The sequence below is a fragment of the Rhinichthys klamathensis genome, unplaced genomic scaffold (assembly GCF_029890125.1).
Source record: "Rhinichthys klamathensis goyatoka isolate OS25496 unplaced genomic scaffold, OSU_Roscu_1.1 h1tg000011l_1, whole genome shotgun sequence".
Classification (NCBI taxonomy): domain Eukaryota; kingdom Metazoa; phylum Chordata; class Actinopteri; order Cypriniformes; family Leuciscidae; genus Rhinichthys; species Rhinichthys klamathensis.
In genome coordinates, this window is record NW_026606564.1 from 21,665,413 (window position 1) to 21,691,864 (window position 26,452).

The 26,452-nt window shown below is 43.7% G+C and overlaps 1 protein-coding gene across 1 annotated transcript; it reads right to left on the reverse strand.

The window, feature by feature from the left end:
* Positions 1 to 222: 222 nt before the first annotated feature.
* On the reverse strand, positions 223 to 26,221 carry LOC130100928 (transcriptional adapter 1-like; the record flags this gene model as incomplete). The annotated part of the gene is made up of 3 exons (XM_056266587.1): positions 223 to 490; positions 11,982 to 12,133; positions 25,991 to 26,221. Coding segments are annotated over 3 exons (564 nt in total), but the record flags the coding sequence as incomplete, so codon positions are not given.
* Between the last annotated feature and the right edge of the window lie 231 nt (positions 26,222 to 26,452).

A 26,452-nucleotide genomic window follows, 5' to 3' on the forward strand; every position in this document is an offset into this window, starting at 1 on the left:
GTTATCCAATCACAGCTGATGCTGTGCCAAAGTCACGTGAGTTTGAGGAATTTGTTCAGTAAATGTGTTTTCATCTTAGTTTATGTGCATGTCATCTTATCGGATAAAACAATTATCTGCTTTAATTGAGAGCAGACGTTTGTATGTGCATTTTCAGAAAGATGCACATCTTGGCGGGTTTTGTTTAATGCGATATCCCAAAATGCACATATAAGCAGTTGTCTGGAAACACAGCTAGTGACATGTAGGACATTCTGTCGCTGGTTTACAGTAGCGTAGTTGACCTGTGACACAGAGGCACAGCATGAGTTATTGTTGTGTGTTCAGTCGCACCTGCAGGGCTTCCAGCAGGTCGTATCCGCTGATGGGCGGCAGTGGAGGCGGGACACGGTCTCCTGAACACGCCAGCAGGAGAGCGGCCTGTTGCTCCGCATCGTCAGGTGACACCTGAGGAGGAGGCCCGGCAGGAAGTGATGCGCTCGGGGGAGGCCTGCCACACACACACAACGTTTACATCACGAGCTGCAGGTCAACAGTGCTGAGCAGTGTCGGGGGTAACTCATTACAAGTAACTCGAGATACGTAATCAGATTACTTTTTCAAGAAACTAGTAAACGCATTACCTTTTTAATTTAAAACAAAATATCTGAGTTACTTTCCCACATTTATTGACTGAAAGCTCTCTTGTTGAGAGAAATAAAGAGAAACGGTGTTGTGTGTAAACATGATGGTTATTTTAGTTCTACACTAAATGTGAAAATGCATTTACTCATCTCACTTGCACAAAAACATTCAGTATTCCTCAAAATGCAATCTCAGAATTTTACTCAAAACTTTTATAATCAGCTATATTAAGTTACACAAAAATACTTTATATATTTAATCTCACTTTATTAACCAATGTCTTTGCTGCTGACCTTCAATGATCTAATTCAACCATACGAATAAGCAAAAATAATAAGTGTTGAACTGTTGTTCTTTAATCCAGAACAGCAGAAGCTGAAAAGTTTGTTTGAGCAGTGCCCTCTACTGTACTCTAACTCTACTGTACTCTACTGTAGTCTACCTCTACTGTACTGTAGTCTACCTCTACTGTACTCTACTGTAGTCTACCTCTACTGTACTCTACTGTAGTCTACCTCTACTGTACTGTGGTCTACCTCTACTGTACTGTAGTCTACCTCTACTGTACTGTACTCTACCTCCTCACACTACTGTACTACACTCGTAGCTGCTGTTCATAATATTAATGCATTCCTCACTCACTCTACTGTACTCCTCCTCACCTCCTCACTCTACTGTACTCCACCACCTCACTCTACCTCCTTACTCTACTGTACTCCTCACTGTACTGTACTCTTCACTCTACTCCTCACTCAACTGTACTCCACCTCACTCTACTGTACTCCACCTCACTCTACTGTACTCCTCCTCACTATACTGTACTCCACCTCAGTCTACTGTACTCCACCTCACTCTACTGTACTCCACCTCACTCGACTGTACTCCACCTCACTCTACTCCTCCTCACTCTACTGTACTCCTCCTCACTGTACTGTACTCCACCACCTCACTCCACCTCACTCTACTGTACTCCTCCACCTCACTCTACCTCCTCACACTACTGTACTCCACCTAACTCCACTGTACTCCTCCACCTCACTCTACCTCCTCACACTACTGTACTCCACCTCACTCTACTGTACTCCACCACCTCACTCTACCTCCTTACTCTACTGTACTCCACCTCACTCACTCTACTGTACTCCTCCTCACCTCCTCACTCTACTGTACTCCACCACCTCACTCTACCTCCTCACTCTACTGTACTCCTCACTCTACTGTACTCCTCACTCTACTGTACTCCACCTCACTCACTCTACTGTACTCCACCTCACTCGACTGTACTCCTCACTCTACTGTACTCCTCCTCACCTCACTCACTCTACTGTACTCCACCTCACTCGACTGTACTCCACCTCACTCTACTCCTCCTCACTCTACTGTACTCCTCCTCACTCTATTGTACTCCACCACCTCACTCTACTGTACTCCACTTCCTCACTCTACCTCCTCACTCTACTGTACTCCTCACTCTACTGTACTCCACCTCACTCTACTCCTCCTCACTCTACTGTACTCCTCACTCTACTGTACTCTACCTCACTCACTCTACTGTACTCCACCTCACTCGACTGTACTCCACCTCACTCTACTCCTCCTCACTCTACTGTACTCCTCCTCACTCTATTGTACTCCACCACCTCACTCCACCTCACTCTACTGTACTCCACCACATCACTATACTTCAATTCAATTCAATTCAAATTTATTTGTATAGCGCTTTTCAATACATATTGTTTCAAAGCAGCTTTACAGAAAGTGCATTTCAGAAATGTACATAGAAAAATACAGTTAGTTAATCATCATGTATTAATTTAGGGCATAACATATCGCCGGCGTTGAGTCGTCTCTTCACAGGCGTCGAGTCGTCTCATCGCAGGTGTTGGGGCATCTGAAGTCTCCGTGAGAGGCTGGATACAAACTGGAGCTGACGAACGCTACTAGCGTCCCGAGATAACAGCAGAGAAGCAGATGGGAAATAATTAGCGTAGCTGCTGTTCATAATATTAATGCATTCGATCTGATTCAACAGTGGTATAAAAGGTAAGCATTATGTGAATGCTTGGCTGAAGAGATCCGTCTTTAATCTAGTTTTGAACTGGGAGAGCGAGTCTGAGCAACGAACAGTATCAGGAAGGCTATTCCAGAGTTTAGGAGCTAAATGTGAGAACGCCCTCCCTCCTTTAGTGGACTTAGATATCCTAGGAATGACCAGAAGCCTCGAATTTAGGGATCTTAAAGAACGCGATGGATTGTAGGGCGATAGAAGGTCCATTAAATACACAGGAGCTAAACCATTTAGGGCTTTATAGGTCAGTAGTAGTACTTTGTAATTGATACGGAACTTAATAGGTTACCAGTGCAGAGATGATAAAATCAGTGTTATATGATCATATTTTCTTGACCTAGTAAGAACTCTAGCGGCTGCATTTTGGACTAACTGTAGCTTGTTTATTGAAGATGCAGGACAACCAGCTAATAGAGCATTACAGTAATCTAGTCTCGAGGTAATCAGAAACACATAGCATGTTACGTAATTTAGCAATGTTTCTAAGGTGGAAAAAGGCAGTTCTTGTAACATATGAAATATGATTGCGGTCTAGAATAACACCCAGGTCTTTTACTGTAGTCGATAAGGTAGCAGGACATCCTTCTAAATTAAAGTTGTATTGTAAGAGATTTTGTGGGTAGTTTTTTGGACCAATAAGTAATACCTCAGTTTTATCTGGATTTAATAGCAGGAAATTATACGTCATCCAGCATTTGATGTCTTTAAGACATTCTGTCAAATTAAATAAGTTAGTGTTTTCATCTGGCCGTGATGAAATATATAATTGAGTGTCATCAGCATAACAGTGGAAATTAATTCCATGTTTTCTTATAATATTACCAAGTGGCAGCATATATATTGAGAATAGCAGAGGGCCTAACACCGATCCTTGCGGCACTCCATAGTCTACTGACGTTATCTTCGATTTTTCCCCATTTAAACAGACAAAATGGTAACGGTCCGATAAGTACGATCTGAACCAGCTTAATGCCTGTCCCTGAACACCAGTGTAGTTTTGTAGTCGATCCAAGAGTATTTTATGATCTATATGACGAACGCAGCGCTAAGATCGAGTAGAACTAGTATTGAGATACAGCCTTGGTCAGAAGCTAAAAGTAAATCATTTGTAATTTTAACTAGCGCAGTTTCTGTGCTATGATGTGGTCTGAATCCTGACTGAAATTTTTCATATATCTCATTTTCTTGCAGGAAAGAGCACAATTGAGCGGACACAGTTTTTTCTAGTATTTTAGACATAAATGGAAGATTTGAAATGGGTCTGTAATTTGCTAAGTTATTTGGATCTAATTGCGGTTTCTTAATGAGAGGTTTTATTACTGCCAGCTTGAATATTTTTGGAACATGACCTAAAAATAAAGACGAGTTAATAATATTGAGAAGAGGCTCTTCCACTACAGGTAACACTTCTTTCAGTAGTTTAGTGGGTATTGGATCTAATAAACATGTTGTTGGTTTAGATGCAATGATAAGTTTATTTAGCTCTTCCTGTCCTGTAGTTGTAAAGCGGTGTAGTTGTTCCAGAGGGGCCATAGTTGAGGCTAAATCATAAGACACCATAGAGGATTGTACATTTACAATTGTGTTTCTGATGCTTTCTATTTTCTCATTGAAGTAATTCATAAAATCATTACAACTATACTGTAACAGAATATTTTGCTCTGGTGATGTCTGTTTATTTGTTAGTCTAGCCACGGTGTTAAATAAAAACCTTGGATTATTTTGGTTATTTTCTATTAGTTTGCGGAGATGCTCAGCCCTGGCTGCTTTTAGAGCCTTTTTATAACGTGACATACTGTCTTTCCACGCGATTCTAAAGACCTCTAAATTAGTTTGTTTCCATTTACGCTCTAGGTTACGAGTTTCTCTCTTGATAACATGTGTAGTACTATTGTACCATGGTGCTTTAGTTTTCTCTCTAACCTTTTTTAATCTAATTGGTGCAACAATATCTAATGTACTAGAGAAAATGGTGCTCAAACTGCTGGTCATTTCCTCTAGTTCATCTGTTTGTTTGGGTTCACTGAGCAGCTGAGATAGATCAGGTAAGCTATTTGAGAATCTATCTATAGTGGTCGGAAGGATTGTTCTGCCTGGTCGATAACGCGGCGCAACATGACAAATTTCAGCAGTATGTATTATGCACGTTACCATGCAATGATCAGTGAGATTGTCACTTTGCGGTATAATATCTATATCGGTTGGATTGGTTCCGCATGATATAATTAAATCTAGTGTATGATTTAGACGATGAGTGGGACCACTGACGTTTTGCTTGACCCCGAAGGAGTTTAATAAATCTGTAAACGCAGTCCCTAATGCATCATTTGTGTTATCTACGTGTATGTTAAAATCTCCAACAATTATTGCTTTATCGACATTGACCAATAGATCTGAGAGAAAGTCTGCAAACTCTTTTAGGAATTCAGCATATGGTCCTGGAGGTCTATATACAGTAGCCAAGGCTAGAGATAATAGGGATTTCTTTCTTACATCTAAGAGCGTAACGTGTAGCACAAGTACTTCAAACGAATTAAACCTGTGACCTGTTTTCTGAGTAACATTAAGAATATCTCTATAGATTGTTGCAACACCGCCGCCACGACCGATCAGACGGGGCTCATGCTTATAACAGTATCCTGGCGGAGTAGACTCATTTAGACCGAAATACTCATTTGGTTTAAGCCAGGTTTCAGTAAGGCAAAGTACATAGAAGCTATTATCTGTGACCATTTCATTTACAATAACCGCCTTAGGTGTGAGCGATCTAATGTTTAGAAGACCTAGTTTTAGAAATTGTTTTTGTTCACTGATATTTAGATTTTCTGGTTTAATTACAATTAGATTTTTCCTAGATCCTACACTGGATTTATTGTTTGGCCTCACTAGACGAGGAATAGACACAGTTTCTATATAATGTTCTACACTACTTATATCAATTAAGTTGGGACAGCAAAGACTGTGATTTGGACTTTGACTTACTAGTCAGTTGGTGTGTAACGTCTTGGAGATGTTGTCCGACAGAACAGCCGCTCCGATTCTGCTGGGGTGCAGGCCATCAGCACGGTAGAGCCTAGGTCGCTCCCAGAACAGATTCCAATTATTTACATAGAGCAGTTTCTGTTCATTACACAATGACATTAACCATTCATTTAGTGCAAATAGTCTACTGAACCTTTCCTGTCCTTGTCGGTACGTGGGAAGCGGTCCAGACACGATGATCGTTGCCTCAGGCGCTGTGCTGCGTACCGTCTCGATCAGGCTCCTGTAGTACCTTCAGAACCTCCGTCTGCCGCAGCCTGATGTCGTTCGTTCCCGCGTGCAGCACCACAGCTCCGACGCGCTCGTCACCGTTCAGGATCTCGGGAACCTGTGCGGCGACATCAAGAACACGAGCACCAGGAAAGCAGTGAGTGCGCACCTTACCCTTACCTGAGGTAGCGTGGACATGACGGACCATGGAAGTGCCGATGATCACGGCGTCGTCGCGTTCTGACTCGCGAAGAGGGGAGAAGCGGTTCCGGGTGGAGATCTCGAAGACCGGGAGGGGCGGAGAGGTTCTTGCTCTGGTCCTGGCTCATGTCTTCCGCTGTGGGATCACCCAGGGTCCATGGTGTTGGGTCGGTGCCGGAGTGAATGATGCCAGAGATGATCGCGTCCTCCTGGGCAGAGAAACGCACAGAGTAGACGAAGTCGGAGTCAAAAAGTTACTAACCACTGACTTTTGTGCATCGGCGCGTGACGTTTCAAGCGCTGATCGCCGATCCCGCAGCTCGGCTTGCTTCTCCAGCAGACCACGGATCTGTTTCTCCACCGATTCCAGCTCCAATCGTACCGACATCAGCTCGAATGTGTCCTCACCTGCACTCAGAGGTAACGTTAGACACACATCCGATATGTTCGCCATTATAACAGATGAACAGTAAATTAGTAGTGATACTACCAATATCACTACTAATTTAGGACTGGAATGCCGGATATAACCTGTATCCTTTCAGTGAAACGAGATTCGCAAAGTTGGATCTAAGTAGCGATATCAAAGCAATCCGATTGCTTTTTATAGGGAATAGTATCGAGGATAAGTTCACACGATATAAAAATAGAAAGTGCTTGTTTATAAATGAGTGGTAGAGAAGAAAATCAAGGATTAATGAATCAATTCGATGGAGCTCCAAACACAAACAAACACCGCACACGTACTCCACCTCACTCCCTCCTCACTCTACTGTACTCCACCTCACTCCACTGTACTCCACCACCTCACTCCACTCCATCTCTCTACTGTACTCCTGCTCACTCTACTGTACTCCACCTCACTCTACTCCACCTCTCTACTGTACTCCACCTCACTCTACTGTACTCCACCACCTCACTATACTGTACTCCTCCACCTCACTCTACTGTACTCCACCTCACTCTACTGTTGTACTCCACCTCACTCTATTGTACTCCACCTCACTCTACTGTTGTACTCCACCTCACTCTACTGGACTCCTCCACCTCACTCTACTGTACTCCTCACTCTACTGTACTCCACCTCACTCACTCTACTGGACTCCTCCACCTCACTCTACTGTACTTCTCACTCTACTGTACTCCACCTCACTCTACTGTACTCCCCCTCACTCTACTGTACTCCACCTCACTCCACTGTACTCCACCTCACTCTAAAGTACTCCACCTCACTCTACTGTACTCCACCTCACTCTACTGTACTCTTCCTCACTCTATTGTACTCCACCTCACTCCACTGTACTCCACCACCTCACTCAACTGTACTCCACCTCACTCTACTGTACTCCTCCTCACTCTACTGTACTCCACCTCACTCTACTGTACTCCACCTCACTCTACTGTACTCCTCCTCACTCTACTGTACTCCACCTCACTCTACTGTACTCCACCTCACTCACTCTACTGGACTCCTCCACCTCACTCTACTGTACTTCTCACTCTACTGTACTCCACCTCACTCTACTGTACTCCTCCTCACTCTATTGTACTCCACCTCACTCCACTGTACTCCACCACCTCACTCAACTGTACTCCACCTCACTCTACTGTACTCCTCCTCACTCTACTGTACTCCACCTCACTCTACTGTACTCCACCTCACTCTACTGTACTCCTCCTCACTCTACTGTACTCCTCACTCTACTGTACTCCACCTCACTCACTCTACTGGACTCCTCCACCTCACTCTACTGTACTTCTCACTCTACTGTACTCCACCTCACTCTACTGTACTCCCCCTCACTCTACTGTACTCCACCTCACTCCACTGTACTCCACCTCACTCTAAAGTACTCCACCTCACTCTACTGTACTCCACCTCACTCTACTGTACTCTTCCTCACTCTATTGTACTCCACCTCACTCCACTGTACTCCACCACCTCACTCTACTGTACTCCACCTCACTCTACTGTACTCCTCCTCACTCTACTGTACTCCACCTCACTCTACTGTACTCCACCTCACTCTACTGTACTCCTCCTCACTCTACTGTACTCCACCACCTCACTATACTGTACTCCTCCACCTCACTCTACTGTACTCCACCTCACTCTATTGTACTCCTCCACCTCACTCTACTGTTGTACTCCACCTCACTCTACTGGACTCCTCCACCTCACTCTACTGTACTCCACCTCACTCTACTGTACTCCACCTCACTCACTCTACTGGACTCCTCCACCTCACTCTACTGTACTCCTCACTCTACTGTACTCCACCTCACTCTACTGTACTCCCCCTCACTCTACTGTACTCCACCTCACTCCACTGTACTCCACCTCACTCTACTGTACTCCACCTCACTCTACTGTACTCCACCTCACTCTACTGTACTCCTCCTCACTCTATTGTACTCCACCTCACTCCACTGTACTCCACCACCTCACTCAACTGTACTCCACTTCCCTACTCCACCTCACTCTACTGTACTCCACCTCACTCTACTGTACTCCTCCTCACTCTACTGTACTCCACCTCACTCTACTGTACTTCACCTCACTCTACTGTACTCCTCCTCACTCTACTGTACTCCACCACCTCACTATACTGTACTCCTCCACCTCACTCTACTGTACTCCACCTCACTCTACTGTTGTACTCCACCTCACTCTATTGTACTCCTCCACCTCACTCTACTGGACTCCTCCACCTCACTCTACTGTACTCCTCACTCTACTGTACTCCACCTCACTCACTCTACTGTACTCCTCCACCTCACTCTACTGTACTCCTCACTCTACTGTACTCCACCTCACTCTACTGTACTCCCCCTCACTCTACTGTACTCCACCTCACTCCACTGTACTCCACCTCACTCTACTGTACTCCACCTCACTCTACTGTACTCCACCTCACTCTACTGTACTCTTCCTCACTCTACTGTACTCCACCTCACTCCACTGTACTCCACCACCTCACTCAACTGTACTCCACTTCCCTACTCCACCTCACTCTACTTTACTCCACCTCACTCTACTGTACTTCACCTCACTCTACTGTACTCCACCTCACTCCCTCCTCACTCTATTGTACTCCACCTCACTCTACTGTACTCCTCACTCTACTGTACTCCACCTCACTCTACTGTACTCCACTTCACTTTACTGTACTTCACCTGACTCTGCTGTACTCCACTGTACTCCTCCTCACTCTACTGTACTCCATCTCACTCTACTGTACTCCACATCACTCTACTGTACTCCACATCACTCTACTGTACTCCATCTCACTCTACTGTACTCCACATCACTCTACTGTACTCCACCTCACTCTACTGTACTCCACCTCACTCTACTGTACTCCACTTCACTCTACTGTACTTCACCTGACTCTGCTGTACTCCACTGTACTCCTCCTCACTCTACTGTACTCCATCTCACTCTACTGTACTCCACATCACTCTACTGTACTCCACCTCACTCTACTGTACTCCACCTCACTCTACTGTACTCCACTTCACTCTACTGTACTTCACCTGACTCTGCTGTACTCCACTTCACTCTACTGTACTCCACTTCACTCTACTGTACTCCACATCACTCTACTGTACTCCACTTCACTCTACTGTACTCCACCTCACTCTACTGTACTCCACCTCACTCTACTGTACTCCACCTCACTCTACTGTACTCCACTTCACTCTACTGTACTCCACCTCACTCTACTGTACTCCATCTCACTCTACTGTACTCCACCTCACTCTACTGTACTCCATTTCACTCTACTGTACTCCACCTCACTCTACTGTCCTCCACCTCACTCTACTGTACTCCACCTCACTCTACTGTACTCCACTTCACTCTACTGTACTCCACCTCACTCTACTGTACTCCACCTCACTCTACTGTACTCCACCTCACTCTACTGTACTCCACTTCACTCTACTGTACTCCACCTCACTCTACTGTACTCCACTTCACTCTACTGTACTCCACCTCACTCTACTGTACTCCATCTCACTCTACTGTACTCCACATCACTCTACTGTACTCCACCTCACTCTACTGTCCTCCTCACTCTACTGTACTCCACCTCACTCTACTGTACTCCATCTCACTCTACTGTACTCCACCTCACTCTACTGTACTCCACCTCACTCTACTGTACTCCATCTCACTCTACTGTACTCCACCTCACTCTACTGTACTCCACCTCACTCTACTGTCCTCCATCTCACTCTACTGTACTCCACATCACTCTGCTGTACTCCATCTCACTCTACTGTACTCCACATCACTCTACTGTACTCCACCTCACTCTACTGTCCTCCTCACTCTACTGTCCTCCTCACTCTACTGTCCTCCTCACTCTACTGTCCTCCTCACTCTACTGTCCTCCTTATTCTACTGTACTCCACCTCACTCATTCAGTTCACTTTTGGTGTGAAAGGGTCTTTACATTTGCCAAAAATATAACTTTTTTTGTTGTTACTAAAAAACAAACAAGCAAGCCCAGCCCAGGTGAGGAAAAGTAATGTAATGCATTACTTTTCATAAAAAGTAACTAATTAACACAATTACATACCTGTCAAGTATCCCGTTTTGGCCGGGAAAGTCCCGTATTTAACCCTTCTTTCCCGCCGTCCTCCCGTATTAGGATTTTCCCGTAAATCTCCCGTATTTTAACCTGCGTTATTGAAAAATAATAATACCGCGGGCGGAGTAAAACAAAACAAAAAAAAACATTCCCAATCTGAGCTCTGTCACTAGCCTCGCGATAACTAACGTTCCAGGTACTGTAGGTGGCAGTTGTCGCGATGTTAGTGTGAGGTCAGATGATGAGTGACAACGCGGGGGAAACAAAAAACAAACAAAAACAGAGACGGATGATGGACGCTATGACAGAGCAAGGCACTCCTGCCAAAAAACCAAAACTCTCATGTACTAAATACCGCGATCAATGGGATAGCGAATTTTCTTTTCTGAAGAGGAGCAGCGTGGGGGACAGTCACGCGTTTTGTAAGTTTTGTAACTGCGACTTTAGCATCTCACACGGGAAAGGAATGATGTATCTCGATCAGCACGAGAAAGGGTGTTTTATATGGTACGAAAGATTGTTACACAGAATAGGATGACGTTAGACAACACAGAACTGTTTGCTCTAGTCTACTCTCATGTAAAATTAACCACTCTGGCCCAGTCCACAAATACACTCCTTCCAAAACAGTTAATACAAAGTCTGCAACAATTTTTTTCAATAACTCACTAAAAGAGTAAAGAAAAGTTATGTGAAATAAAAAGAAAAACTGCAAATGAAAAGGAAAACTGTAAAAGAAAAGCAATATGAAATGAAAATGTGTGGAATGAAAATAAAATGTAAATGTAAAGACAAGCAATGTTAAATGAACCGAAAATATGCAAATAAGCCTTTAAATAAACGCTCTTAATACCCTATAACGTTACCATACATAGGCCTATTAAGACCGGTGTTATAGCCTAAATGAAAAACACACACACACACACACACACACACACACACACACACACACACACACACACACACATATGTGTGTGTGTGTGTGTGTGTGCGTGTGTTCATTTAGGCTATAACACCTGTCTTAAAATGTAAGGGATACTGGAGCTTGGTTGGGGTGGTGGGACTGCTCGCGGTGGGCGCCGGAAAATTTCCCTTATTTTCAAATCCAAAACTTGACAGGTATGCAATTAGTTAGGTTTTTTTGTGAATAACACAATATTATAATGCATCACTGTTAAAAGTAACTGTCCCGAACACTGGTGCTGAGTGATTGAGCTAAGAGGAGGAAGTTGACGTACCGCTCTGTGACGCTGAGGTAGGCCGCCAGACTGTTCTTCAGATACGGCCGCGGCGTCACGTCACTGCCGAACGCGTACTGGAAGTGTCCGTCGCGCAGGCGGTAGCCTTTCCTCCGCGAGACCAGCGCTGTGAGGATATCCTTCAGATGAACCTGCACAGGAGAACTTTTGGTCACATTTTTGGAACTCATGAGCACATTTATCACGTTTTACTCTCACTTACAGGATAAAGATATTATAGGTTTTCATAATGACGCTCTTGTATTGTCTTGAGTTCGATCAGCGGAGTCTTTCTCTTACAGCTGTGTGTGTTCAGCTCTTCCTCAAATGCCTGATTTCTGTAACTATATTATCACCAAGCTCTAATATTAAAATATTATAAACATTAAAATAGTGGTTTTCTGTGTGCTATCCAAGCAAATTTGACTTGAAGGCTTGTTTTTTTAAAGTCCAATAAATGCATGATGTAATAAAGTTAATGGGTAATTGTGAAGGATGAGTGTGTCATTCTCAATTATGAATGTGCTTGAAAATGTTTGGGTTGTATTAACATTTCATGACAATTCAGCACAATCCCTCCCTTGTATTAACATTTCATGACAATTCAGCACAATCCCTCCCTTAACAAAACATAAAATACGCTTTTTTTTAATGCTAAGTATAAATTCTTTGAGTCGTTGAGTCATTGAGCCGTTATAGCGAGGTCGACCCATGAAGAGCAGCTTCATAAGTGAGCTAGAGAACACTTATGAATGCTGCACAAGCTCTTATGAATGCTGCACGAGCTGTTATGAATTCTGCATGAGCTGTTGTGTATGCTGCACGAGCTGTTATGAATGCATGAGTATGGATCTACGAGTTATGACTGCACGAGCTGTAATGAATGCAATTGTTATGAATACAGAAGCTGTTATGAATGTAGCTGTTATCAATGCCTGAGCTGTTATCAATGCCTGAGCTGTTATCAATGCGTGAGCTGTTATCAATGCGTGAGCTGTTATCAATGCTTGAGCTGTTATCAATGCGTGAGCTGTTATCAATGCATGAGCTGTTATCAATGCATGAGCTGTTATCAATGCATGAGCTGTTATCAATGCATGAGCTGTTATCAATGCATGAGCTGTTATCAATGCGTGAGCTGTTATCAATGCGTGAGCTGTTATCAATGCATGAGCTGTTATCAATGCGTGAGCTGTTATCAATGCGTGAGCTGTTATCAATGCGTGAGCTGTTATCAATGCGTGAGCTGTTATCAATGCGTGAGCTGTTATCAATGCATGAGCTGTTATCAATGCATGAGCTGTTATCAATGCATGAGCTGTTATCAATGCATGAGCTGTTATCAATGCGTGAGCTGTTATCAATGCGTGAGCTGTTATCAATGCGTGAGCTGTTATCAATGCGTGAGCTGTTATCAATGCGTGAGCTGTTATCAATGCGTGAGCTGTTATCAATGCGTGAGCTGTTATCAATGCGTGAGCTGTTATCAATGCTTGAGCTGTTATCAATGCGTGAGCTGTTATCAATGCGTGAGCTGTTATCAATGCGTGAGCTGTTATCAATGCATGAGCTGTTATCAATGCATGAGCTTCAATGCGTGAGCTGTTATCAATGCATGAGCTGTTATCAATGCGTGAGCTGTTATGAATGCGTGAGCTGTTATCAATGCGTGAGCTGTTATCAATGCGTGAGCTGTTACCAATGCATGAGCTGTTATCAATGCGTGAGCTGTTATCAATGCATGAGCTGTTATCAATGCATGAGCTGTTATCAATGCGTGAGCTGTTATCAATGCGTGAGCTGTTATCAATGCGTGAGCTGTTATCAATGCGTGAGCTGTTATCAATGCATGAGCTGTTATCAATGCGTGAGCTGTTATCAATGCGTGAGCTGTTATCAATGCGTGAGCTGTTATCAATGCGTGAGCTGTTATCAATGCATGAGCTGTTATCAATGCATGAGCTGTTATCAATGCGTGAGCTGTTATCAATGCGTGAGCTGTTATCAATGCGTGAGCTGTTATCAATGCGTGAGCTGTTATCAATGCGTGAGCTGTTATCAATGCGTGAGCTGTTATCAATGCGTGAGCTGTTATCAATGCATGAGCTGTTATCAATGCGTGAGCTGTTATCAATGCATGAGCTGTTATCAATGCATGAGCTGTTATCAATGCGTGAGCTGTTATCAATGCGTGAGCTGTTATCAATGCGTGAGCTGTTATCAATGCGTGAGCTGTTATCAATGCATGAGCTGTTATCAATGCGTGAGCTGTTATGAATGCGTGAGCTGTTATCAATGCGTGAGCTGCTATCAATGCGTGAGCTGTTATGAATGCGTGAGCTGTTATCAATGCGTGAGCTGTTATCAATGCATGAGCTGTTATCAATGCTTGAGCTGTTATCAATGCGTGAGCTGTTATCAATGCGTGAGCTGTTACCAATGCATGAGCTGTTATGAATGCGTGAGCTGTTACCAATGCGTGAGCTGTTATCAATGCATGAGCTGTTACCAATGCGTGAGCTGTTATGAATGCGTGAGCTGTTACCAATGCGTGAGCTGTTATCAATGCGTGAGCTGTTATGAATGCGTGAGCTGTTATGAATGCGTGAGCTGTTATCAATGCGTGAGCTGTTATCAATGCATGAGCTGTTATCAATGCATGAGCTGTTATCAATGCGTGAGCTGTTATCAATGCATGAGCTGTTATCAATGCGTGAGCTGTTATCAATGCGTTAGCTGTTATGAATGCGTGAGCTGTTATCAATGCGTGAGCTGTTATCAATGCGTGAGCTGTTATGAATGCGTGAGCTGTTATCAATGCGTGAGCTGTTATCAATGCATGAGCTGTTATCAATGCATGAGCTGTTATCAATGCGTGAGCTGTTATCAATGCATGAGCTGTTATCAATGCGTGAGCTGTTATCAATGCGTGAGCTGTTATCAATGCGTGAGCTGTTATCAATGCGTGAGCTGTTACCAATGCATGAGCTGTTACCAATGCGTGAGCTGTTATCAATGCGTGAGCTGTTATCAATGCGTGAGCTGTTATCAATGCGTGAGCTGTTATGAATGCGTGAGCTGTTATCAATGCGTGAGCTGTTATCAATGCATGAGCTGTTATCAATGCATGAGCTGTTATCAATGCGTGAGCTGTTATCAATGCGTGAGCTGTTATCAATGCGTGAGCTGTTATCAATGCGTGAGCTGTTATCAATGCATGAGCTGTTATCAATGCGTGAGCTGTTATCAATGCATGAGCTGTTATCAATGCATGAGCTGTTATCAATGCGTGAGCTGTTATCAATGCGTGAGCTGTTATCAATGCGTGAGCTGTTATCAATGCGTGAGCTGTTATCAATGCGTGAGCTGTTATCAATGCATGAGCTTCAATGCGTGAGCTGTTATCAATGCGTGAGCTGTTATCAATGCGTGAGCTGTTATCAATGCGTGAGCTGTTATCAATGCGTGAGCTGTTATCAATGCGTGAGCTGTTATCAATGCGTGAGCTGTTATCAATGCGTGAGCTGTTATCAATGCGTGAGCTGTTATGAATGCGTGAGCTGTTATCAATGCGTGAGCTGTTATCAATGCGTGAGCTGTTATAAATGCATGAGCTGTTATCAATGCATGAGCTGTTATCAATGCATGAGCTTTTATCAATGCATGAGCTGTTATCAATGCGTGAGCTGTTATCAATGCGTGAGCTGTTACCAATGCATGAGCTGTTACCAATGCGTGAGCTGTTATCAATGCGTGAGCTGTTATCAATGCGTGAGCTGCTACCAATGCATGAGCTGTTATCAATGCGTGAGCTGTTATGAATGCGTGAGCTGTTATGAATGCGTGAGCTGTTATCAATGCGTGAGCTGTTATCAATGCATGAGCTGTTATCAATGCATGAGCTGTTATCAATGCGTGAGCTGTTATCAATGCGTGAGCTGTTATCAATGCGTGAGCTGTTATGAATGCGTGAGCTGTTATCAATGCGTGAGCTGTTATCAATGCATGAGCTGTTATCAATGCATGAGCTGTTATCAATGCGTGAGCTGTTATCAATGCGTGAGCTGTTACCAATGTATGAGCTGTTATGAATGCGTGAGCTGTTATCAATGCATGAGCTTCAATGCGTGAGCTGTTATCAATGCGTGAGCTGTTATCAATGCATGAGCTGTTATCAATGCGTGAGCTGTTATCAATGCGTGAGCTGTTATCAATGCGTGAGCTGTTATCAATGCGTGAGCTGTTATCAATGCGTGAGCTGTTATCAATGCGTGAGCTGTTATCAATGCGTGAGCTGTTATCAATGCGTGAGCTGTTATCAATGCGTGAGCTGTTATCAATGCGTGAGCTGTTATCAATGCGTGAGCTGTTATCAATGCGTGAGCTGTTATCAATGCTTGAGCTGTTATCAATGCGTGAGCTGTTATCAATGCGTGAGCTGTTATCAATGCGTGAGCTGTTATCAATGCATGAGCTGTTATCAATGCATGAGCTTCAATGCGTGAGCTGTTATCAATGCATGAGCTGTTATCAATGCGTGAGCTGTTATGAATGCGTGAGCTGTTATCAATGCGTGAGCTGTTATCAATGCGTGAGCTGTTACCAATGCATGAGCTGTTATCAATGCGTGAGCTGTTATCAATGCATGAGCTGTTATCAATGCATGAGCTGTTATCAATGCGTGAGCTGTTATCAATGCGTGAGCTGTTATCAATGCGTGAGCTGTTATCAATGCGTGAGCTGTTATCAATGCATGAGCTGTTATCAATGCGTGAGCTGTTATCAATGCGTGAGCTGTTATCAATGCGTGAGCTGTTATCAATGCGTGAGCTGTTATCAATGCATGAGCTGTTATCAATGCATGAGCTGTTATCAATGCGTGAGCTGTTATCAATGCGTGAGCTGTTATCAATGCGTGAGCTGTTATCAATGCGTGAGCTGTTATCAATGCGTGAGCTGTTATCAATGCGTGAGCTGTTATCAATGCGTGAGCTGTTATCAATGCATGAGCTGTTATCAATGCGTGAGCTGTTATCAATGCATGAGCTGTTATCAATGCATGAGCTGTTATCAATGCGTGAGCTGTTATCAATGCGTGAGCTGTTATCAATGCGTGAGCTGTTATCAATGCGTGAGCTGTTATCAATGCATGAGCTGTTATCAATGCGTGAGCTGTTATGAATGCGTGAGCTGTTATCAATGCGTGAGCTGCTATCAATGCGTGAGCTGTTATGAATGCGTGAGCTGTTATCAATGCGTGAGCTGTTATCAATGCATGAGCTGTTATCAATGCTTGAGCTGTTATCAATGCGTGAGCTGTTATCAATGCGTGAGCTGTTACCAATGCATGAGCTGTTATGAATGCGTGAGCTGTTACCAATGCGTGAGCTGTTATCAATGCATGAGCTGTTACCAATGCGTGAGCTGTTATGAATGCGTGAGCTGTTACCAATGCGTGAGCTGTTATCAATGCGTGAGCTGTTATGAATGCGTGAGCTGTTATGAATGCGTGAGCTGTTATCAATGCGTGAGCTGTTATCAATGCATGAGCTGTTATCAATGCATGAGCTGTTATCAATGCGTGAGCTGTTATCAATGCATGAGCTGTTATCAATGCGTGAGCTGTTATCAATGCGTTAGCTGTTATGAATGCGTGAGCTGTTATCAATGCGTGAGCTGTTATCAATGCGTGAGCTGTTATGAATGCGTGAGCTGTTATCAATGCGTGAGCTGTTATCAATGCATGAGCTGTTATCAATGCATGAGCTGTTATCAATGCGTGAGCTGTTATCAATGCATGAGCTGTTATCAATGCGTGAGCTGTTATCAATGCGTGAGCTGTTATCAATGCGTGAGCTGTTATCAATGCGTGAGCTGTTACCAATGCATGAGCTGTTACCAATGCGTGAGCTGTTATCAATGCGTGAGCTGTTATCAATGCGTGAGCTGTTATCAATGCGTGAGCTGTTATGAATGCGTGAGCTGTTATCAATGCGTGAGCTGTTATCAATGCATGAGCTGTTATCAATGCATGAGCTGTTATCAATGCGTGAGCTGTTATCAATGCGTGAGCTGTTATCAATGCGTGAGCTGTTATCAATGCGTGAGCTGTTATCAATGCATGAGCTGTTATCAATGCGTGAGCTGTTATCAATGCATGAGCTGTTATCAATGCATGAGCTGTTATCAATGCGTGAGCTGTTATCAATGCGTGAGCTGTTATCAATGCGTGAGCTGTTATCAATGCGTGAGCTGTTATCAATGCGTGAGCTGTTATCAATGCATGAGCTTCAATGCGTGAGCTGTTATCAATGCGTGAGCTGTTATCAATGCGTGAGCTGTTATCAATGCGTGAGCTGTTATCAATGCGTGAGCTGTTATCAATGCGTGAGCTGTTATCAATGCGTGAGCTGTTATCAATGCGTGAGCTGTTATCAATGCGTGAGCTGTTATGAATGCGTGAGCTGTTATCAATGCGTGAGCTGTTATCAATGCGTGAGCTGTTATAAATGCATGAGCTGTTATCAATGCATGAGCTGTTATCAATGCATGAGCTTTTATCAATGCATGAGCTGTTATCAATGCGTGAGCTGTTATCAATGCGTGAGCTGTTACCAATGCATGAGCTGTTACCAATGCGTGAGCTGTTATCAATGCGTGAGCTGTTATCAATGCGTGAGCTGCTACCAATGCATGAGCTGTTATCAATGCGTGAGCTGTTATGAATGCGTGAGCTGTTATGAATGCGTGAGCTGTTATCAATGCGTGAGCTGTTATCAATGCATGAGCTGTTATCAATGCATGAGCTGTTATCAATGCGTGAGCTGTTATCAATGCGTGAGCTGTTATCAATGCGTGAGCTGTTATGAATGCGTGAGCTGTTATCAATGCGTGAGCTGTTATCAATGCATGAGCTGTTATCAATGCATGAGCTGTTATCAATGCGTGAGCTGTTATCAATGCGTGAGCTGTTACCAATGTATGAGCTGTTATGAATGCGTGAGCTGTTATCAATGCATGAGCTTCAATGCGTGAGCTGTTATCAATGCGTGAGCTGTTATCAATGCATGAGCTGTTATCAATGCGTGAGCTGTTATCAATGCGTGAGCTGTTATCAATGCGTGAGCTGTTATCAATGCGTGAGCTGTTATCAATGCGTGAGCTGTTATCAATGCGTGAGCTGTTATCAATGCGTGAGCTGTTATCAATGCGTGAGCTGTTATCAATGCGTGAGCTGTTATCAATGCGTGAGCTGTTATCAATGCGTGAGCTGTTATCAATGCGTGAGCTGTTATCAATGCTTGAGCTGTTATCAATGCGTGAGCTGTTATCAATGCGTGAGCTGTTATCAATGCGTGAGCTGTTATCAATGCATGAGCTGTTATCAATGCATGAGCTGTTATCAATGCGTGAGCTGTTATCAATGCGTGAGCTGTTATCAATGCGTGAGCTGTTATCAATGCATGAGCTTCAATGCGTGAGCTGTTATCAATGCGTGAGCTGTTATCAATGCATGAGCTTCAATGCGTGAGCTGTTATCAATGCGTGAGCTGTTATCAATGCGTGAGCTGTTATCAATGCGTGAGCTGTTATCAATGCGTGAGCTGTTATCAATGCGTGAGCTGTTATCAATGCGTGAGCTGTTATCAATGCGTGAGCTGTTATCAATGCGTGAGCTGTTATCAATGCGTGAGCTGTTATCAATGCGTGAGCTGTTATCAATGCTTGAGCTGTTATCAATGCGTGAGCTGTTATCAATGCGTGAGCTGTTATCAATGCGTGAGCTGTTATCAATGCATGAGCTGTTATCAATGCATGAGCTGTTATCAATGCGTGAGCTGTTATCAATGCGTGAGCTGTTATCAATGCGTGAGCTGTTATCAATGCATGAGCTTCAATGCGTGAGCTGTTATCAATGCGTGAGCTGTTATCAATGCATGAGCTTCAATGCGTGAGCTGTTATCAATGCGTGAGCTGTTATCAATGCGTGAGCTGTTATCAATGCGTGAGCTGTTATCAATGCGTGAGCTGTTATCAATGCGTGAGCTGTTATCAATGCGTGAGCTGTTATCAATGCGTGAGCTGTTATGAATGCGTGAGCTGTTATCAATGCATGAGCTGTTATCAATGCATGAGCTGTTATCAATGCGTGAGCTGTTATCAATGCGTGAGCTGTTATCAATGCGTGAGCTGTTATCAATGCATGAGCTTCAATGCGTGAGCTGTTATCAATGCGTGAGCTGTTATCAATGCATGAGCTTCAATGCGTGAGCTGTTATCAATGCGTGAGCTGTTATCAATGCGTGAGCTGTTATCAATGCGTGAGCTGTTATCAATGCGTGAGCTGTTATCAATGCGTGAGCTGTTATCAATGCGTGAGCTGTTATCAATGCGTGAGCTGTTATCAATGCGTGAGCTGTTATCAATGCGTGAGCTGTTATGAATGCGTGAGCTGTTATCAATGCGTGAGCTGTTATCAATGCGTGAGCTGTTATAAATGCATGAGCTGTTATCAATGCATGAGCTGTTATCAATGCATGAGCTTTTATCAATGCATGAGCTGTTATCAATGCGTGAGCTGTTATCAATGCGTGAGCTGTTACCAATGCATGAGCTGTTACCAATGCGTGAGCTGTTATCAATGCGTGAGCTGTTATCAATGCGTGAGCTGCTACCAATGCATGAGCTGTTATCAATGCGTGAGCTGTTATGAATGCGTGAGCTGTTATCAATGCGTGAGCTGTTATCAATGCGTGAGCTGTTATGAATGCATGAGCTGTTATCAATGCGTGAGCTGTTATCAATGCGTGAGCTGTTATGAATGCATGAGCTGTTATCAATGCGTGAGCTGTTATCAATGCGTGAGCTGTTATGAATGCATGAGCTGTTATCAATGCGTGAGCTGTTATCAATGCGTGAGCTGTTATCAATGCGTGAGCTGTTATGAATGCGTGAGCTGTTATCAATGCGTGAGCTGTTATCAATGCATGAGCTGTTATCAATGCATGAGCTGTTATCAATGCGTGAGCTGTTATCAATGCGTGAGCTGTTACCAATGCATGAGCTGTTATGAATGCGTGAGCTGTTATCAATGCATGAGCTTCAATGCGTGAGCTGTTATCAATGCGTGAGCTGTTATCAATGCGTGAGCTGTTATCAATGCGTGAGCTGTTATCAATGCGTGAGCTGTTATCAATGCGTGAGCTGTTATCAATGCGTGAGCTGTTATCAATGCGTGAGCTGTTATCAATGCGTGAGCTGTTATCAATGCGTGAGCTGTTATCAATGCGTGAGCTGTTATCAATGCGTGAGCTGTTATCAATGCGTGAGCTGTTATCAATGCGTGAGCTGTTATCAATGCTTGAGCTGTTATCAATGCGTGAGCTGTTATCAATGCGTGAGCTGTTATCAATGCGTGAGCTGTTATCAATGCATGAGCTGTTATCAATGCATGAGCTTCAATGCGTGAGCTGTTATCAATGCATGAGCTGTTATCAATGCGTGAGCTGTTATGAATGCGTGAGCTGTTATCAATGCGTGAGCTGTTATCAATGCGTGAGCTGTTACCAATGCATGAGCTGTTATCAATGCGTGAGCTGTTATCAATGCATGAGCTGTTATCAATGCATGAGCTGTTATCAATGCGTGAGCTGTTATCAATGCGTGAGCTGTTATCAATGCGTGAGCTGTTATCAATGCGTGAGCTGTTATCAATGCATGAGCTGTTATCAATGCGTGAGCTGTTATCAATGCGTGAGCTGTTATCAATGCGTGAGCTGTTATCAATGCGTGAGCTGTTATCAATGCATGAGCTGTTATCAATGCATGAGCTGTTATCAATGCATGAGCTGTTATCAATGCGTGAGCTGTTATCAATGCGTGAGCTGTTATCAATGCGTGAGCTGTTATCAATGCGTGAGCTGTTATCAATGCGTGAGCTGTTATCAATGCGTGAGCTGTTATCAATGCATGAGCTGTTATCAATGCGTGAGCTGTTATCAATGCATGAGCTGTTATCAATGCATGAGCTGTTATCAATGCGTGAGCTGTTATCAATGCGTGAGCTGTTATCAATGCGTGAGCTGTTATCAATGCGTGAGCTGTTATCAATGCATGAGCTGTTATCAATGCGTGAGCTGTTATGAATGCGTGAGCTGTTATCAATGCGTGAGCTGTTATCAATGCGTGAGCTGTTATGAATGCGTGAGCTGTTATCAATGCGTGAGCTGTTATCAATGCATGAGCTGTTATCAATGCATGAGCTACCAATGCATGAGCTGTTATGAATGCGTGAGCTGTTACCAATGCATGAGCTGTTATCAATGCGTGAGCTGTTATGAATGCGTGAGCTGTTATCAATGCGTGAGCTGTTATCAATGCATGAGCTGTTATCAATGCATGAGCTGTTATCAATGCGTGAGCTGTTATCAATGCATGAGCTGTTATCAATGCGTGAGCTGTTATCAATGCGTTAGCTGTTATGAATGCGTGAGCTGTTATCAATGCGTGAGCTGTTATCAATGCGTGAGCTGTTATGAATGCGTGAGCTGTTATCAATGCGTGAGCTGTTATCAATGCATGAGCTGTTATCAATGCATGAGCTGTTATCAATGCGTGAGCTGTTATCAATGCATGAGCTGTTATCAATGCGTGAGCTGTTATCAATGCATGAGCTGTTATCAATGCGTGAGCTGTTATCAATGCGTGAGCTGTTACCAATGCATGAGCTGTTACCAATGCGTGAGCTGTTATCAATGCGTGAGCTGTTATCAATGCGTGAGCTGTTACCAATGCATGAGCTGTTATCAATGCGTGAGCTGTTATGAATGCGTGAGCTGTTATCAATGCGTGAGCTGTTATCAATGCGTGAGCTGTTATGAATGCGTGAGCTGTTATCAATGCGTGAGCTGTTATCAATGCATGAGCTGTTATCAATGCATGAGCTGTTATCAATGCGTGAGCTGTTATCAATGCGTGAGCTGTTATCAATGCGTGAGCTGTTATCAATGCATGAGCTTCAATGCGTGAGCTGTTATCAATGCGTGAGCTGTTATCAATGCATGAGCTTCAATGCGTGAGCTGTTATCAATGCGTGAGCTGTTATCAATGCGTGAGCTGTTATCAATGCGTGAGCTGTTATCAATGCGTGAGCTGTTATCAATGCGTGAGCTGTTATCAATGCGTGAGCTGTTATGAATGCGTGAGCTGTTATCAATGCGTGAGCTGTTATCAATGCGTGAGCTGTTATAAATGCATGAGCTGTTATCAATGCATGAGCTGTTATCAATGCATGAGCTTTTATCAATGCATGAGCTGTTATCAATGCGTGAGCTGTTATCAATGCGTGAGCTGTTACCAATGCATGAGCTGTTACCAATGCGTGAGCTGTTATCAATGCGTGAGCTGTTATCAATGCGTGAGCTGCTACCAATGCATGAGCTGTTATCAATGCGTGAGCTGTTATGAATGCGTGAGCTGTTATCAATGCGTGAGCTGTTATCAATGCGTGAGCTGTTATGAATGCGTGAGCTGTTATCAATGCGTGAGCTGTTATCAATGCATGAGCTGTTATCAATGCATGAGCTGTTATCAATGCGTGAGCTGTTATCAATGCGTGAGCTGTTATCAATGCGTGAGCTGTTATCAATGCGTGAGCTGTTATCAATGCGTGAGCTGTTATCAATGCGTGAGCTGTTATGAATGCGTGAGCTGTTATCAATGCGTGAGCTGTTATCAATGCGTGAGCTGTTATAAATGCATGAGCTGTTATCAATGCATGAGCTGTTATCAATGCATGAGCTTTTATCAATGCATGAGCTGTTATCAATGCGTGAGCTGTTATCAATGCGTGAGCTGTTACCAATGCATGAGCTGTTACCAATGCGTGAGCTGTTATCAATGCGTGAGCTGTTATCAATGCGTGAGCTGCTACCAATGCATGAGCTGTTATCAATGCGTGAGCTGTTATGAATGCGTGAGCTGTTATCAATGCGTGAGCTGTTATCAATGCGTGAGCTGTTATGAATGCGTGAGCTGTTATCAATGCGTGAGCTGTTATCAATGCATGAGCTGTTATCAATGCATGAGCTGTTATCAATGCGTGAGCTGTTACCAATGCATGAGCTGTTATGAATGCGTGAGCTGTTATCAATGCATGAGCTTCAATGCGTGAGCTGTTATCAATGCGTGAGCTGTTATCAATGCATGAGCTGTTATCAATGCGTGAGCTGTTATCAATGCGTGAGCTGTTATCAATGCGTGAGCTGTTATCAATGCGTGAGCTGTTATCAATGCGTGAGCTGTTATCAATGCGTGAGCTGTTATCAATGCGTGAGCTGTTATCAATGCATGAGCTGTTATGAATGCGTGAGCTGTTATCAATGCATGAGCTTCAATGCGTGAGCTGTTATCAATGCATGAGCTGTTATCAATGCATGAGCTGTTATCAATGCCTGAGCTGTTATCAATGCGTGAGCTGTTATCAATGCGTGAGCTGTTATCAATGCATGAGCTTCAATGCGTGAGCTGTTATCAATGCGTGAGCTGTTATCAATGCGTGAGCTGTTATCAATGCGTGAGCTGTTATCAATGCATGAGCTTCAATGCGTGAGCTGTTATCAATGCGTGAGCTGTTATCAATGCGTGAGCTGTTATCAATGCATGAGCTTCAATGCGTGAGCTGTTATCAATGCGTGAGCTGTTATCAATGCATGAACTTCAATGCATGAGCTGTTACCAATGCGTGAGCTGTTATCAATGCATGAGCTGTTATCAATGCGTGAGCTGTTATCAATGCATGAGCTGTTATCAATGCGTGAGCTGTTATCAATGCGTGAGCTGTTATCAATGCGTGAGCTGTTATCAATGCTTGAGCTGTTATCAATGCGTGAGCTGTTATCAATGCGTGAGCTGTTATCAATGCTTGAGCTGTTATCAATGCGTGAGCTGTTATCAATGCGTGAGCTGTTATCAATGCGTGAGCTGTTATCAATGCGTGAGCTGTTATCAATGCATGAGCTGTTATCAATGCGTGAGCTGTTAACAATGCGTGAGCTGTGACCAATGCATGAGCTGTTATCAATGCGTGAGCTGTTATCAATGCATGAGCTGTTATAAATGCGTGAGCTGTTATCAATGCGTGAGCTGTTATCAATGCGTGAGCTGTTATCAATGCGTGAGCTGTTATCAATGCATGAGCTGTTATCAATGCGTGAGCTGTTATCAATGCGTGAGCTGTTATCAATGCGTGAGCTGTTATCAATGCGTGAGCTGTTATCAATGCATGAGCTGTTATCAATGCGTGAGCTGTTATCAATGCGTGAGCTGTTATCAATGCGTGAGCTGTTATCAATGCGTGAGCTGTTATCAATGCGTGAGCTGTTATCAATGCGTGAGCTGTTTTGAATGCGTGAGCTGTTATCAATGCGTGAGCTGTTATCAATGCGTGAGCTGTTATCAATGCGTGAGCTGTTGTGACTGCGTGAGCTGTTATGAATGCGTGAGCTGTTTTGAATGCGTGAGCTGTTGTGAATGTGTGAGCTGTTATGAATGCTTGAGCAGTTGTGAATCTACGAGTTATGAATTTACATGATGTTATGAATCTACAAGTTAAGAATGCATGAGTTGTTATGAATGTAGTTGTTATGAATGCATGAGCTGTTATGAATGTAGTAGTTATGAATGCATGACCTGTTATGAATGCATGACCTGTTATGAATGCATGAGTTGTTATGAATGTAGTTGTTATGAATGCACAAGCTGTTATGAATGCAGGAGCGGTTATGAATGTAGTTGTTTTGACTGCACAAGCTGTTATTAATGCAAGAGCGGTTATGAATGTAGTTTTTATGAATCTACAAGTTATGAATGCACAAGCTGTTGTGAATGTAGTTGTTATGACTGCACAAGCTGTTATGAATGCAGGAGCGGTTATGACTGCATGAGTAATGAATGCAGGGGCTGTTATGACTGCATGAGTTATGAATGCAGGAGCTGTTATGACGGCTGACCTCCAGAGCACACAGCAGGCTGCTGACGGCGTCCTCGCTCACGTTGTCCAGGCCCATCTCGAAGGCGCTGACCATCATGCGCGCCTCCATCTGTCCTCTGGTGGGCAGCAGCAGCGTCTGTGCGCTGAGCCGTAGCTCCTCGTCCTCTGCCTCCCGAGGGCTGAAGGCCTGTGCAGCCTGCAGGGGGTTCTGGGGCTGGAAGCGGTGCTGCGACACACACAAAGACCCCGCTTACAGCGACACACACACACCAGACCACGCTTACAGCGACAGAAGTCTACTCTAGACCAGCAACAATTCTCATCCTCCTCATGACTACAACGCCAAAACACATAATGATATATACAGTACAGTAATATACCACTGTAACATCTTATGCTTTAAGACACACTTAATATTCAGTAATATCAGTTTGACTGCACTGACACTCTTGAAGCTTGTGTCTGACACAGAACAAAATAA